The sequence below is a fragment of the Triturus cristatus genome, chromosome 7 (assembly GCF_964204655.1).
Source record: "Triturus cristatus chromosome 7, aTriCri1.1, whole genome shotgun sequence".
NCBI lineage: Eukaryota > Metazoa > Chordata > Amphibia > Caudata > Salamandridae > Triturus > Triturus cristatus.
The window spans coordinates 634397965-634410278 of record NC_140590.1 but is presented as its reverse complement, the minus strand read 5'-3'; the positions used below and the strand labels follow the sequence as shown (position 1 = coordinate 634410278).

At 53.1% G+C, this 12314-nt stretch overlaps 1 protein-coding gene across 5 annotated transcripts in view; it reads left to right on the top strand.

Moving 5' to 3' along the window:
- The window catches only part of BPTF (bromodomain PHD finger transcription factor), a 1440172-nt gene that overhangs the window by 1086131 nt on the left and 341727 nt on the right, over positions 1 to 12314 (top strand). For all 5 annotated transcript variants that reach the window (XM_085617259.1, XM_085617261.1, XM_085617262.1 and 2 more), the window contains exon 23: positions 1642 to 1864. In XM_085617259.1, coding sequence (XP_085473385.1) covers positions 1642 to 1864 — 223 coding nt within the window. The remainder of the gene's footprint in view (positions 1 to 1641; positions 1865 to 12314) is intronic.

The window sequence follows — 12314 nt, the reverse complement described above, 5'->3', positions numbered from 1 at the left end:
CTTAAAAGCCCCCTAAAGCCTGAGAGATTAAAAGTAAAATGGTAATTTATTACCATTTTATTTTTTGTGCCCCGTCCAGAACAGAGCGTCAGGAAAGGAGCAGGGCTGCTGCTGAGTGCATGTCACTCAGCAGGGAGGAGGGTAGGCTGGCTGTGCACTGCTTAAAGTGCGCATGTCTTGGCCAGCCACACATGCACACTTTAAACAGGTCTAACCCAGCCATCTACCCAGCTGTCTTAAGACAGTTGTGTTAGAGCAAGCCAAAGCCTCTAGAGCGCTGTGGAGCGCCGAGTGAGGCCTCTCTCACCAATCCTAGCGCTGCTCTCACGCTGCATGAGAGCAACGCCAGGATTGGCCAAGGGAGTTGGTGCATCCAGTTCCAGTGAAAGAGGAGGTCTGGACCGGAGGATGAGGTGTTCTGTAAGTAAGTGTTTCTTTTACATATTCTTTGCATGCGTGCCCCCCCGCCCACCCCATAGATGCCAGCTGCCACTGCACCCCAGGACATCGGTGATAACCTCAGCGACCCTTTGATTTTGTTTGGGAAGTGGTGGTGTGGGGAATTGTTGAGGGCAGAGTGCCTTTTAGGTGGCTGTCAACACAAGACCCTGCACCCTCCTCTACCCTGGACCCTCCTCAAACTGTGAAATATATTAATAGATGGCAGATCTGCGTCGCGTACCATGAAACCCCTAGTAATCTATACAAAGTCGACATGAGATTGCGAGACATTGCAAATATAGTGAAGATGAATTTTCTCATTTGTGTTCAGGCTGACATGAGCACCCCTCATACAGGTGAATATTCACTAGATGTAATTTTCCACTCACCTGGTTCAATCAGGATAAGTAATACTCTAATAGGCTGCTTTAAACTTCCAGTCTACAAAATTAACAGCAAGAGACTGATGACTACCTCTAATTCCAACGGCAAATGTATTGGTCCAAATCATTTGGAAGAAACGCTGGAGAAGCTTGTTACGAAGACCCTTGATCCAGCCTGTCTAAATGCCACTGAGATTAGCTAAACAAGCATTTGCAATGCATTAGGTCTCGCATTTACGTGAGTTTAAGCTATTGGCATTGTAAATGACAATGCCTTTTATTTATGTTTTAAAAACGAAAACAAAAATAAAAGGCATTGTTATTTGCAATGTCAATAGCACAAACTCGCCTAAATGCGAGACCTATTGCATTGCAAATGCTTATTGACTCTGTGTCTACAACACATGCTTCAACACTACCCTCTGATAAGTCTAAACTGCTCTGCCACACTACCACAAATAGAGCACTTGAGGTTATTAATTTAAGCCTTCTAAACCAATATGGGTCATCTGGACTATTTGCACGTTGTGCCCCTACATTTGTACAATACATAACAAGCTTCCTACAATGTCCTCGTGAGCGATGGCCAAAAAATGCTTTCCTACAAAGAGAAGATGCTTTTCTGTTTCCAAGACTTAACAGCATATTAATGCATCACATGTGAATCGCCTCAAACTCAGTTATTCTCACTGGGATATAACTGTTTAAATACTCAAATTATGTTGCCAGACATTTTTCTGCGCAATAAAGGCTGTGAGTGGGAAAAATACTTAAACAATTGTGTGATTTTTCTTTCTTTTTTTGTTTTTTGTTTTAGGGTGGAAGTCAGGGTCTGACTGTAGTAATTCAGGGACAAGGTCAAACTACAGGCCAGCTACAGTTGATTCCCCAAGGTGTTACTGTAATTCCTGGCCCAGGACAGCAGTTAATGCAAGCAGCGATGCCAAATGGTACAGTTCAGAGGTTCCTTTTTACCCCTATACCTGCCACACCATCCACTGCCAACACAACTAGTGCAACAGTCTCATCTTCAACATCTGGTAAGTGGTAGTTTTTCCAAAATAAAGAAATGTGCTTATATCTTTGCTCTTATATTTTAAGTTGTTGTGTGAAGCAAAACATACTAGTGTTTTTAAGGTTTATACTTTCATGTGGCAACTAAATTTGTACACCCCTGGGAGTATTAGAATTGAAGTCTGAGCTTTTTAAAGCTGCAGTACAAATTTGTCATCGTAGCTACTTGGGTCTGCCCTTAGGTTCTAGTCTAGCCTAAAATTGTGTAATGCTTTCTTTGTCCTAGTTTAACCACTCAAAGAAAATGTCTTCCTACTTTCTAGTCATAGTCATTAACCCACTACTATCCTCCTTGAGTTCCCAGTGGTAATTGTTGATTACTCCAGTATTGGAACTTTCATAGATTCACATGCTTGAATCATTCCCAGTCATCGAGATGGGAGTCTCTGGTATATATAAAAATAGCAATGCAAAGACATTACAAACCAGAAACCAGGCCTAGGCCCATTCTAGTTTTGTAACATATCCACCTCTTTTTGTAAAAGAGACCAAATCAAATCAACAACCAATCAGATTAGCCTCACCCTCTAGAACCCTCCTGAGAGAATCTCACACCTTCAGATATTCTACTGCACGTTGTGCTAGGGAGTCTCCACTGAGCTCTGCTCAGTTTTTTCCTTGTTCCATTATTATTGAGTTTTTCAACAGTTTTTTTTTCCTTCAACAACTTTTACAGCTTCGAGTTCTTTCTCTTTTTCTCTTTTCAACTTGACTGACAAAGAGAAAAATTGACTTTTTAGAGCTTGTGCCGTCTGCTCTAAAAAGAGTCTCTACGTGGATGACCCTCACAAAGACTGCATCTATTGCCTGTTTCCAGATCACAAGGCCAAAGATTGCAAGGTTTGCCTTACTTTTTTTCACCAAAACCTTGAGAGACCGTGAGGGACGTCTCCTGACCTGGCTCCAGAAGCTAAAGTCCAGGAGAGAGCCAGTCTCCAGTGACGAGGCCTCATCAGCTTTGTCCTCAAGGAGATCACTAACAAGGGGGAGATCTGACCCTTCTTCAGAAGAAGACTGTCCTGGGAAAGCCTCTAAAAAGACCTCTCATGGGTCTGACAGGCTAAGTTCAAGCAAATCTCCTCACCAAGGTGTAAAGGAGAGGGAAGGACTTGCAACAGGAGGGACTGTAGTGAGGGATTTGAGCTCTGTACCTCCATCTTCTCCTCCTGAGGGAAGGAAGGCCTTTAAAAAACCCTCCTCTGTTTCTTCTGAGGGAAAACAAGCTAAAAACGTCCCACCGTCGATGAAGCTGTCGACACCCTCGACGAACAAATTATCGTCGACGCGCAGTGAAAAGGCACAGTCTCCTCAGTCCGTTCCGGCTCCGACGATGGGATCGTCGGCGAGAGTTTCCTTGCTTTCAACAACCACTCAACATCCATTGTCGACGGCGGTGACGATGACGGCCGTGGTGATGATGACTACAGCGATGACGACAATGTCGACTGCAACGGCATCGACGGTAATGACGACTGTATCGGCGACTGCACTGTCTATGACAACATCTACATCGTCGAATAGAGAAAATATTTCTGGGGACATTATCAGGAAGCTTCATATAACTCCTGAGCTCACTTTTCCTAGCAAAGTGACACCTTTGCTACCTATTCGCCTCTTAGAGGAAGAAGATTTGGATGAGGAAAGTCCATTTGGTTACGCACATAGTCTGTCAGAACTGCACGTTAAGTGCCAAGATCTAGACTCTGAAGACGGATATGGTGAAGAACAGGACTATGATCCTTCCCAGGACTACCATAGAGGTTATCAGGAGGAGATGTTCTGTATGCCATCCTCCTTGATTTCATACCTGCAGTTCATGCTCTCCGACTATAAATGGAGATTTCCAACACCACCTTCAGCTCATGAACATGTCTCAGTTTCCGCTGGTCCACCTGCGGAGCCTTCCACCCCTCCGCTGCCACCACCGCCACTACAATTGATGGAGGATCCACCACCAGCTGCTCCCCTTATCCAGGATGATACCTCAGATGAAGACCAGGGAGCTGCAGATCTCCCAGACTCACATAGAGAATGGGATGATTATATTATTCCTACTCCTGCTTCCCCTTCACCGGTTCCAGTAGATTCTCCTCCTGGAGACATAGGCGTTTTCCACAATCTACTAGAAAGGGCAGCCAAAAGGTTCGATCTGCCTGTGCCTTCTATCCAGTCTGAGTGCTTCTTAAATGACTTGGAGGAACACTTTAAGAAGTCTGTAAGAACAATTCTTATTGTCAATGTATGGGAAGAGGGGCTGAAAGTCAGGAAGACCCCAGCCACGGTGGTCCTGGTGCTTCCTCGGCTGGAGAAGAAATATAAAGCCCTGGAGGATAGCCTGGCTTGCCTTGTAAGTCAGCCAAAACCGGATTCCGTTATCTCACAGGCAGCGCAGAGGAAGGAAAAAAATCCAGCAGCTCCTCTAACGCCGCCTCCGGATAAAGAAGGCAGACGCTTGGACAATGCTGGCAAGAGGTTTTCAACTATGTCAAGCCTGCTCGTCAAAACGGCTAACGATTTCGCCTTTTTGGGGCGCTACGACTGCCAGATGTAGTGTGATTTCTCTCCTTACCTAGACCAACTGCCTGAAGACAGCAAGGCCGAAGCGAAAAAGATCCTCCAGGAAGGAGAGCGGGCCTCCTCTGAGGTGAGTGATTGTGCAATCGATATTGCGACAACTGCGTTCCGTTCCCTGGCTGGGGCAGTGGTCCTTCGTTGCCAGGGATGACTTCGAGCAACCTCGTTTAGACCTGAGGTTCAGAACAAAATTTTGGACCTTCCTTTTGATGAAGAGGCGCTCTTTGGTAAGCACATAGATGATGCGTTCCAGTACATTAAGAAAGACACAGACACGGCGAGGTCGTTAGGGACACTTCAATACCGCAAGGTCCCTTTTCGGGAGCAAGGGATAGAGGTCTCCCGTCATACAGAGGAAGTTACCAGCAATATCGCTACTCCTTCTATACACCTGCCTCGCAGTGTTACCGTCCACAATACAACCAGCGGCAGGGTCAGTCCACAACATATTTGAAATCTGCACCCAGAGGAAGAGCAGGTCGTCAGGGGAAGGATTCCTCTAGGCGTCCTTAGCGGCATGCTGGCTCTGACTACTGTTTCTCTCCCTCATCAAACACCTGTTTGGGACAGGATCTCCCTTTACTTCCAAAATTGGCAATGGATAACATCGGATCGTTGGTTGCTCAATATAATCCAATTCTGCCACACGTTGGAATTTGTTCATCCTCCTCCAACCAACCCCCCTCGCTCCATCTTAACAAAGCATCTTCGTCTCCTGCGCCTAGAAGTCCAACAAATGCTGCAGAAAGGGGCGATAGAACCGGTCCCTTTCTCCCAAAGAGGAGAGGGTTTCTACTCCCGGTTCTTTCTAGTTCAAAAGACTGTCAAAGTGGCGCCCAATTCAAGATCTGAGGGAACTCTATAGCTATCTCATCAAACAGTCGTTTCGAATGATCTCCTTGCAGGACATACTTCGACTTCTAAATTCAGGCGATTTCATGGCCACTTTGGACTTGTAGAACGCATATTTTCATGTTCCCATCCATCCATCGCACTGGAAGTTCCTTCGCCTTACAGTAGCCAAGAGCCACTTTCAATTCAAGGCCCTCCCCTTCGACCTCAGATCGGCACCAAGGATCTTTACAAAGATGCTAGCTCCGGTAGCGGCGTTCCTAAGAAATAGCCGCACCAGGTTTTCCCCTACCTGGATGACTGTTTGCTACAGGCTCCTACCAAGGCAGCAACCGAGAATTTGGTGGCAGCTTGTACAACACTGTTCAAGAGTCTGGGTCTTACCCTCAACAGAGAAAAGTCAAATTTGTGCCCATCCAAAAACGCAAAATTCCTGGGAGCCATATTGGACACGTCCCACGGCCAACTACTGCATCCGGATCCCAGATCCCTGCAATTATCAGCGTGGCTCCTGAGCACAATCAATCAATCAGTACATTTATATAGCGCGCTACTCACCCGCGAGGGTCTCAAGGCGCTGGGGTGGGGGGTGCTGCTACTGCTCGAATAGCCAGGTCTTGAGGTGTTTCCTGAAGTGAGATGGTCCTGTGTCAGTCGTAGGTGTGAGGGGAGGGAGTTCCATGTTGTGGCTGCCAGGTAGGAGAACGATCTTCCTTCGGTGGTGGTTCTGCGTATCCGTGGGACGGTGGCGAGGGCAAGGTTGGCAGAGCGGAGCTGGCGGGTGGGGGTGTAGAACGAGAGGCGGCTGTTGAGGTATTCGTGGCACATGTCGTGGAGCGCTTTGTGTGCGTGGGTGAGGAGCCTGAACGTGATCCTCTTGCTGATGGGGAGCCAGTGCAGGTTTCTCAGGTGGGCAGATATGTGGCTGTGGCGAGGGATGTCGAAGATGAGTCGTGCTGAGGCGTTCTGTATGCGTTGAAGTCGTTTCTGAAGTTTGGCAGTGGATCCTGCTTATAGCGCGTTTCCGTAGTCCAGTCGGATGGTGACGAGGGCCTGGGTGACGGTCTTTCTGGTTTTGGTGGGGATCCACCTGAAGATTTTTTGGAGCATGCGCAGGGTGTTGAAGCACGAGGATGAGACGGTGTTGACTTGCTTGGTCATTGTGAGGGAGGAGTCCAGGATGAATCCCAGGTTGCGTGCGTGGTTCGTGGGTGTCGGTGCGGTGCCCAGCGCTGTGGGCCATCAGGAGTCCTCCCAGGCGGATGGGGATTGTCCGAGGATGAGGACTTCCGTTTTGTCTGAGTTCAGCTTCAGGCGACTGAGGTTCATCCATTCTGCGACGTCTTTCATCCCTTCCAGGAGGTTTGTTTTGGCGGTGGCTGGATCTTTGGTGAGGGAGAGTATCAGCTGGGTGTTGTCGGCGTAGGAGATGATGTTGATGTTGTGTCTGCGTGCGATGGCGACGAGGGGGCTCATGTAGATATTGAAGAGGGTTGGGCTGAGCGAGGAGCCTTGGGGTACGCCGCAGATGATCTTGGTGGCCTCTGAGCGGAAGGGAGGGAGGCGGACTCTCTGGGTTCTATCGGAGAGGAACAAGGTGATCCAGTCCAGGGCCTTTCCTTGGATTCCAGTGTTGAAGAGGCTGCGATGGCATACAGTGTCAAAGTCTGCCGAGAGGTCCAGGAGGATGAGAGTGGTTGTTTCTCCGTTGTCCATCAGGGTCCTGATGTCGTCGGTGGCTGCGATGAGGGCGGTCTCGGTGCTGTGGTTGGCTCGAAATCCGGACTGGGACGGGTCGAGCGAGTTGTTTGCCTCGAGGAATGCAGACAGCTGTTTATTGACGGTCTTCTCGATGACTTTAGCCGGGAAGGGTAGAAGAAAGATGGGGCGGAAGTTCTTGAGGTCTTTGGGGTCCGCTGTGGGTTTCTTCAGAAGGGCGTTGATTTCTGCGTGCTTCCAGCTCTCAGGGAAGGTGGCTGACGTGAAGGAGTTGTTTATGACGTTCCGGAGGTGGGGTGCGATGATGATGTCGGCTTTGTTGAAGATATGATGTGGGCATGGGTCAGAGGGGGATGGTGTTCATGACGTAGGTGGTTTCTTCAGTGCTGATGGGGGTCCAGGCGCTGAGGGTGGTGGTGGGCGTCATTGGTTCGGTGACTGGAGGCGAAGTCTGGGGTCCGAAGCTGTCGTGTATGTCTGCGATCTTGCGGTGGAAGTACGTGGCGAGGGAGTTGCAGTGGTCTTGTGACGGTGTGATGTCGTTGTTGTTGGCGCTGGGGTTGGAGAGCTCTTTAACGATGCTGAAGAGTTCCTTGCTGTTGCTGTCGAGCCGCTTTTTGAACGATGAACTTTTGGTGGTGCGGATCAGCTGGTGGTGTTCGCGAGTGGCGTTCTTGAGGGCTGTCATGTTTTTTGTAGTCCGTTTGTGGCGCCAGGTTTTTTCGAGGGTACGGCAGGATTTCTTTGATTCTTTGAGGGCGTCTGTGAACCATGAGGTTTTCCTCTTGCCAGTCATGCAAGGGGGTTTCTTCAGTGGGGCGAGGTCATCGGCGCAGTTGGTGATCCACTGTGCGAGGTTGTGGGCTGCGTTGTTGGTGTCAGCGGTGTTTGCTGGCGGGTTCCGGCTCAGCGATGAGAGGAGCTGGTCTGTGGTGATTTTGCTCCAGCTTCTGCGGGGGATTTGTTGCGTACGGTGGTGGGCTGTATTCTTTTGGAAGGTGAAGTGGATAAATCTGTGGTCGGTCCAGTGTAGTTTGGTGGAGTGGCTGAAGGAGACGTGGTTGCTAGCGAGAAGATGGGGTCGAGCGTGTGGCCAGCGAGGTGGGTGAGGGTATTCACCAGTTGCTTGAGTCCAAGGTTGTCGAGCAGGGTGGTGGTGGTGGTGGTGTTGTCGCTGTTTTTTCTCCAGGTGTAAGTTCAGGTCCCCTAGGAGGATGTATTCTGGTGAGGCTAGTGCGTGCGGGGTAATAAAGTCGGTGATGGTTTCGCTGAATAGTGTGCGCGGGCCCGTGGGTCTGTAGATGAGCGTTCCTCTAAGGGTGGTCTTGGGGTTGGTGTGAATCTGGAAGTGAAGGTGTTCGGCGGCGGAGAGTGTGTCTTCGGTGTTGGTCGTGATGTTGATGGTGTTCTTGTGGACTATGGCGATTCCTCCTCCGGTTTGGTTGATGCGGTCCTTCCGGGTGATCTTGTAGCCTTCCGGGATGGCTATGGCGATGTCGGGGGCCGAGGAGGCGTTCATCCAGGTTTCCGTGAGGAAGGCGACGTCTGGTGCTGTTGTTTCGAGGAGGTCCCAAAGTTCGATGGCGTGCTTGTGGATGGAGCTGGTGTTGAGGAGGATACATTTGCGCCGGAATGACGTCGTCGGAGTACTTAGACGTCGCCCTCGCGCGCTGACGTCAGTTCTTCTTTTTTCCGCGCCAGTAAGCGCAGATCCGGGAGAGCTACCCCTTTAGTCAATTTTTGACTAACTTTTTTACTCTTTTTGGTCAATTCTCGACTCTGGTGCCGGTAGGATGCCTGGTTTCAAGGCCTGCGACGACTGTCACCGACTGAAGTCGGTGACCGGTCATCACCGCCGGTGCCTCTACTGCTTGGGCCTTGACCACGACACGGCATCGTGCTCCAACTGTATGGCCCTGACCTCGGAAGCTAGCCGGGAGCGGTCCCGCAAGCTTCTCGAGCTTCGCCAGTCGGCTCCGCGTCGCGCTCGATCCCGGTCCAGGAGGAGGTCCAAGGATCGGTCGCGGAGCCGCACTCGACACCGTCACTCGTCTGGCTCGAAGTCTTCGGGTAAGTCGAGGCACTCCAAGAAGTCCAAGAAGCGACACCGCTCTTCGGACTTCCATCGCCGGTCGCGCGACTCGGCCGAGGGTCCGGGTGGTTCCACCCCCGCGGCTCCGCAGGCGCCGCGCAAGTCCCCATACCCGACGGTCCCTGGGACTGACGCGACGCCGGCGGAGGTCAGTGCCTTCCTCTCGGTCATGAGGAGCCTGGCCCCGCCGTCGACGCCCGCTGGCGCGCCTTCGGGCCCCGCGGACTCGACTGGGCGACCTCGCATGCCGGCGCCGTTGGAGGCTCCGGCCCCGACGCCGCAGGTCCCCGAGGGGCCCGAGCCTGGGCCCCCGTCGACGCCGGTCGACCTCGTTATGCCGCCGGCGCCGACACCGATACCACCCCCGACGCCGGCTCCTGTCGACGTCGATCCCTAGTTCAGCCCCTGTCCGTTCCCGACGCCGATGCGGCGCCGCCCGACGCCGTATCCGACGCCGCTAGAGACGCATCTTGTCTATCGACCGGCTCCGATCATTCCTTCTGTTTACCAGGAATCGGATGACGGGGGCGACCGGGAGGGGTCTGAGGACCCTATGGCCCTTCAGAGCCAACTTGCTCAGGACTGGGCAGATGAACTGGGGGAGGCCAGTGGGTTGGATACCTCACCAGACACTGGATTCATCTCTCCTCCGACTGTGGCTTCGGAGGAGGGTGCAGCCTTTTCTGTGGTGCTGCGCAAGGCGGCCGAAGCCCTTGGGCTAGAGCTGCCTGCCGTGGCTGTGAGGACTAACATCCTCACTGAGGTGCTTCAGTCTGCCGCATGCTCCACTGAGCCTCTGCTGCCATTCAATGAGGCCCTCACTGACGTTCTGCAGGGCACCTGGTCCAAGCCCTCCACAGTCCCTCCTGTGGACAGGAACGTTGCCAGGCGCCACCGCCCTGCTCCGGCCGACCCCAGTTTTCTGTCCCAACACCCCACCCCCGAGAGTCTGGTTATCCAGGCCTCTACCTCCCAATCCTCCTTCCCGTCCGCTCCTCCGGACCGGGATTCCAAGAGACTGGAACAGTTTGGTAAGAAGCTGTTCTCTTCGCTCAGTTTGGGCCTGCGGTCTTTGAACACCGCCTGTCTCTTGGACCGTTATTCCCACTCTCTGTGGGATACGGTGGAGGACGTGCTGCCACTGTGCCCGGAGGAGGCCCGGGCGCGGCTTTCCTCGGCCCTGGCCGATGGGAGAGATGCAGCGCGCCATGCAATCCGATGTGGGCTTGACACTACGGACTCGCTGGGTAGGGCGATTTCTACCACGGTGGCGCTTCGACGTCACGCCTGGCTGCGGTCCACGTCCTTTTCAGGGGATGTCCAGAGCACCCTCATGGACATGCCTTTTGATGGCGCTCGCCTTTTTGGTGACAAAGCGGACAGTGCGCTGGCTCGCTTCAAGGACTCCCGGGCTACTGCCACGTCCTTGGGCCTCTCGGCCCCGCGGCCACAAACTTCCGCTTTTCGCTCCTTTCGTGGCCAAGGAAGGGGCACCTCCTCACGTCCGCCTAGCCACCGGCCGCAGAACCAACCTGCACGCGGTCGCGGACGTGGTTTCCGCCGAGGCGGTACTGGAGGACGACGCGGTCAGTACACATCCACCCCGGCAGCATCCGCCTCAAAGCCTTCCTAGTCCGAGCTTTCAGGCCCATTCTACGCCAGTGGGCGGCAGAGTTCACCATCACCTGCTCCACTGGCGGTCCATCACATCGGACAGGTGGGTGCTGCAAATCGCCCGACCGGGCTACTCCCTCCCCTTCGAGACGACCCCTCCAGCCATGCCACCGCAGCACCACCGTATCTCGGGGGATCATTTGAATCTTCTCCACGAGGAAGTTTCGGCCCTCTTGGCCAAGGGGGCCGTCGAGCGCGTTCCGAGCCCAGAAGTAGGTCGTGGTTGTTATTCCCACTACTTTCTGGTTCCCAAGAAGGGCAAATGGGGCCTACGCCCTATCTTGGACCTCCGGAATGTCAATGCCTTCCTCCGGATGGAACGGTTCAAAATGTTGACTTTGGCTCAGGTTCTAGCTGCCCACGACCCTGGAGACTGGATGGTAGCGTTGGACTTGCAGGACGCATATTTCCACATCCTCGTCCTGCCGGCCCACGGTGGGTCAGGAGAACTTTCAGTTTACCGTGCTCCCCTTCGGCCTTACCAGTGCCCCTCGGGTGTTCACGAAAGTGATGGCGGTGGTCGCAGTTCATCTGCGCAGATCAGGGGTTCCAGTCTTCCCCTATCTCGACGACTGGTTGTTGAAGGCGGGCTCGCCCCAGGCAGTCGTCTCCCACCTACAGACTACGGCGGATCTCCTGCATTTGCTGGGGTTTTCCATCAACGTGCCGAAGTCACACCGAGTCCCTCTCAGAAGCTACTTTTCATCGGAGCGGTTCTCGATTCGGCGCAGTTCCGGGTCCATCCACCGGAACAGCGGGTCCGGGATATACAGGCCCTGATTCCCATCTTTCGGCCTCTATCCTGGGTTTCGGTCAGGCTACTGTTGCGGCTTCTGGGGCTGCATCCTACTAGTGCATCACGCCAGGCGGCGCATGCGGGCTCTGCAGTAGGACATGAAGTTTCAGTGGGCCCAGCATCACGGCAACCTGTCCGACCAGGTCATGATCTCGGAGGGCACTGCACAGCAGTGGTGGCTCACGGACCACGATTGGGTCACGGGCAAGAGCCTCTCCCTACCCCTACCGGAGCATGTCGTAGTGACGGATGCGTCCCTCCTGGGATGGGGTGGCCATATGGGAGAGGCGGAGATCAGAGGCCTCTGGTCTCCGGCGGAGTCTCGCCTCCACATCAACTTGTTGGAGCTGAGAGCGATCCGATTTGCACTGAAAGCCTTCCTTCCCTCTGTCCGGGGAAGTGTCGTGCAGGTGTTCACGGACAACACCACCGCCATGTGGTATTGCAACAAACAGGGCGGGGTGGGTTCGTGGACCCTTTGTCAGGAGGCTCTGCGCCTCTGGACATGGCTGGAACACCAGGGCGTCACCCTGGTGGTTCAACATCTGGCGGGCTCTCTGAACGCCAGAGCAGACGAACTCAGCCGCCGGTGCATGATGGATCACGAATGGCGTCTGAACTCCGAGGTGGCGCAAGGTCTCTTTCAGCAGTGGGGAGAGCCTTGGTTAGATCTATTCGCCACCGAAGAGAACGCGCAATGTCAGCAGTT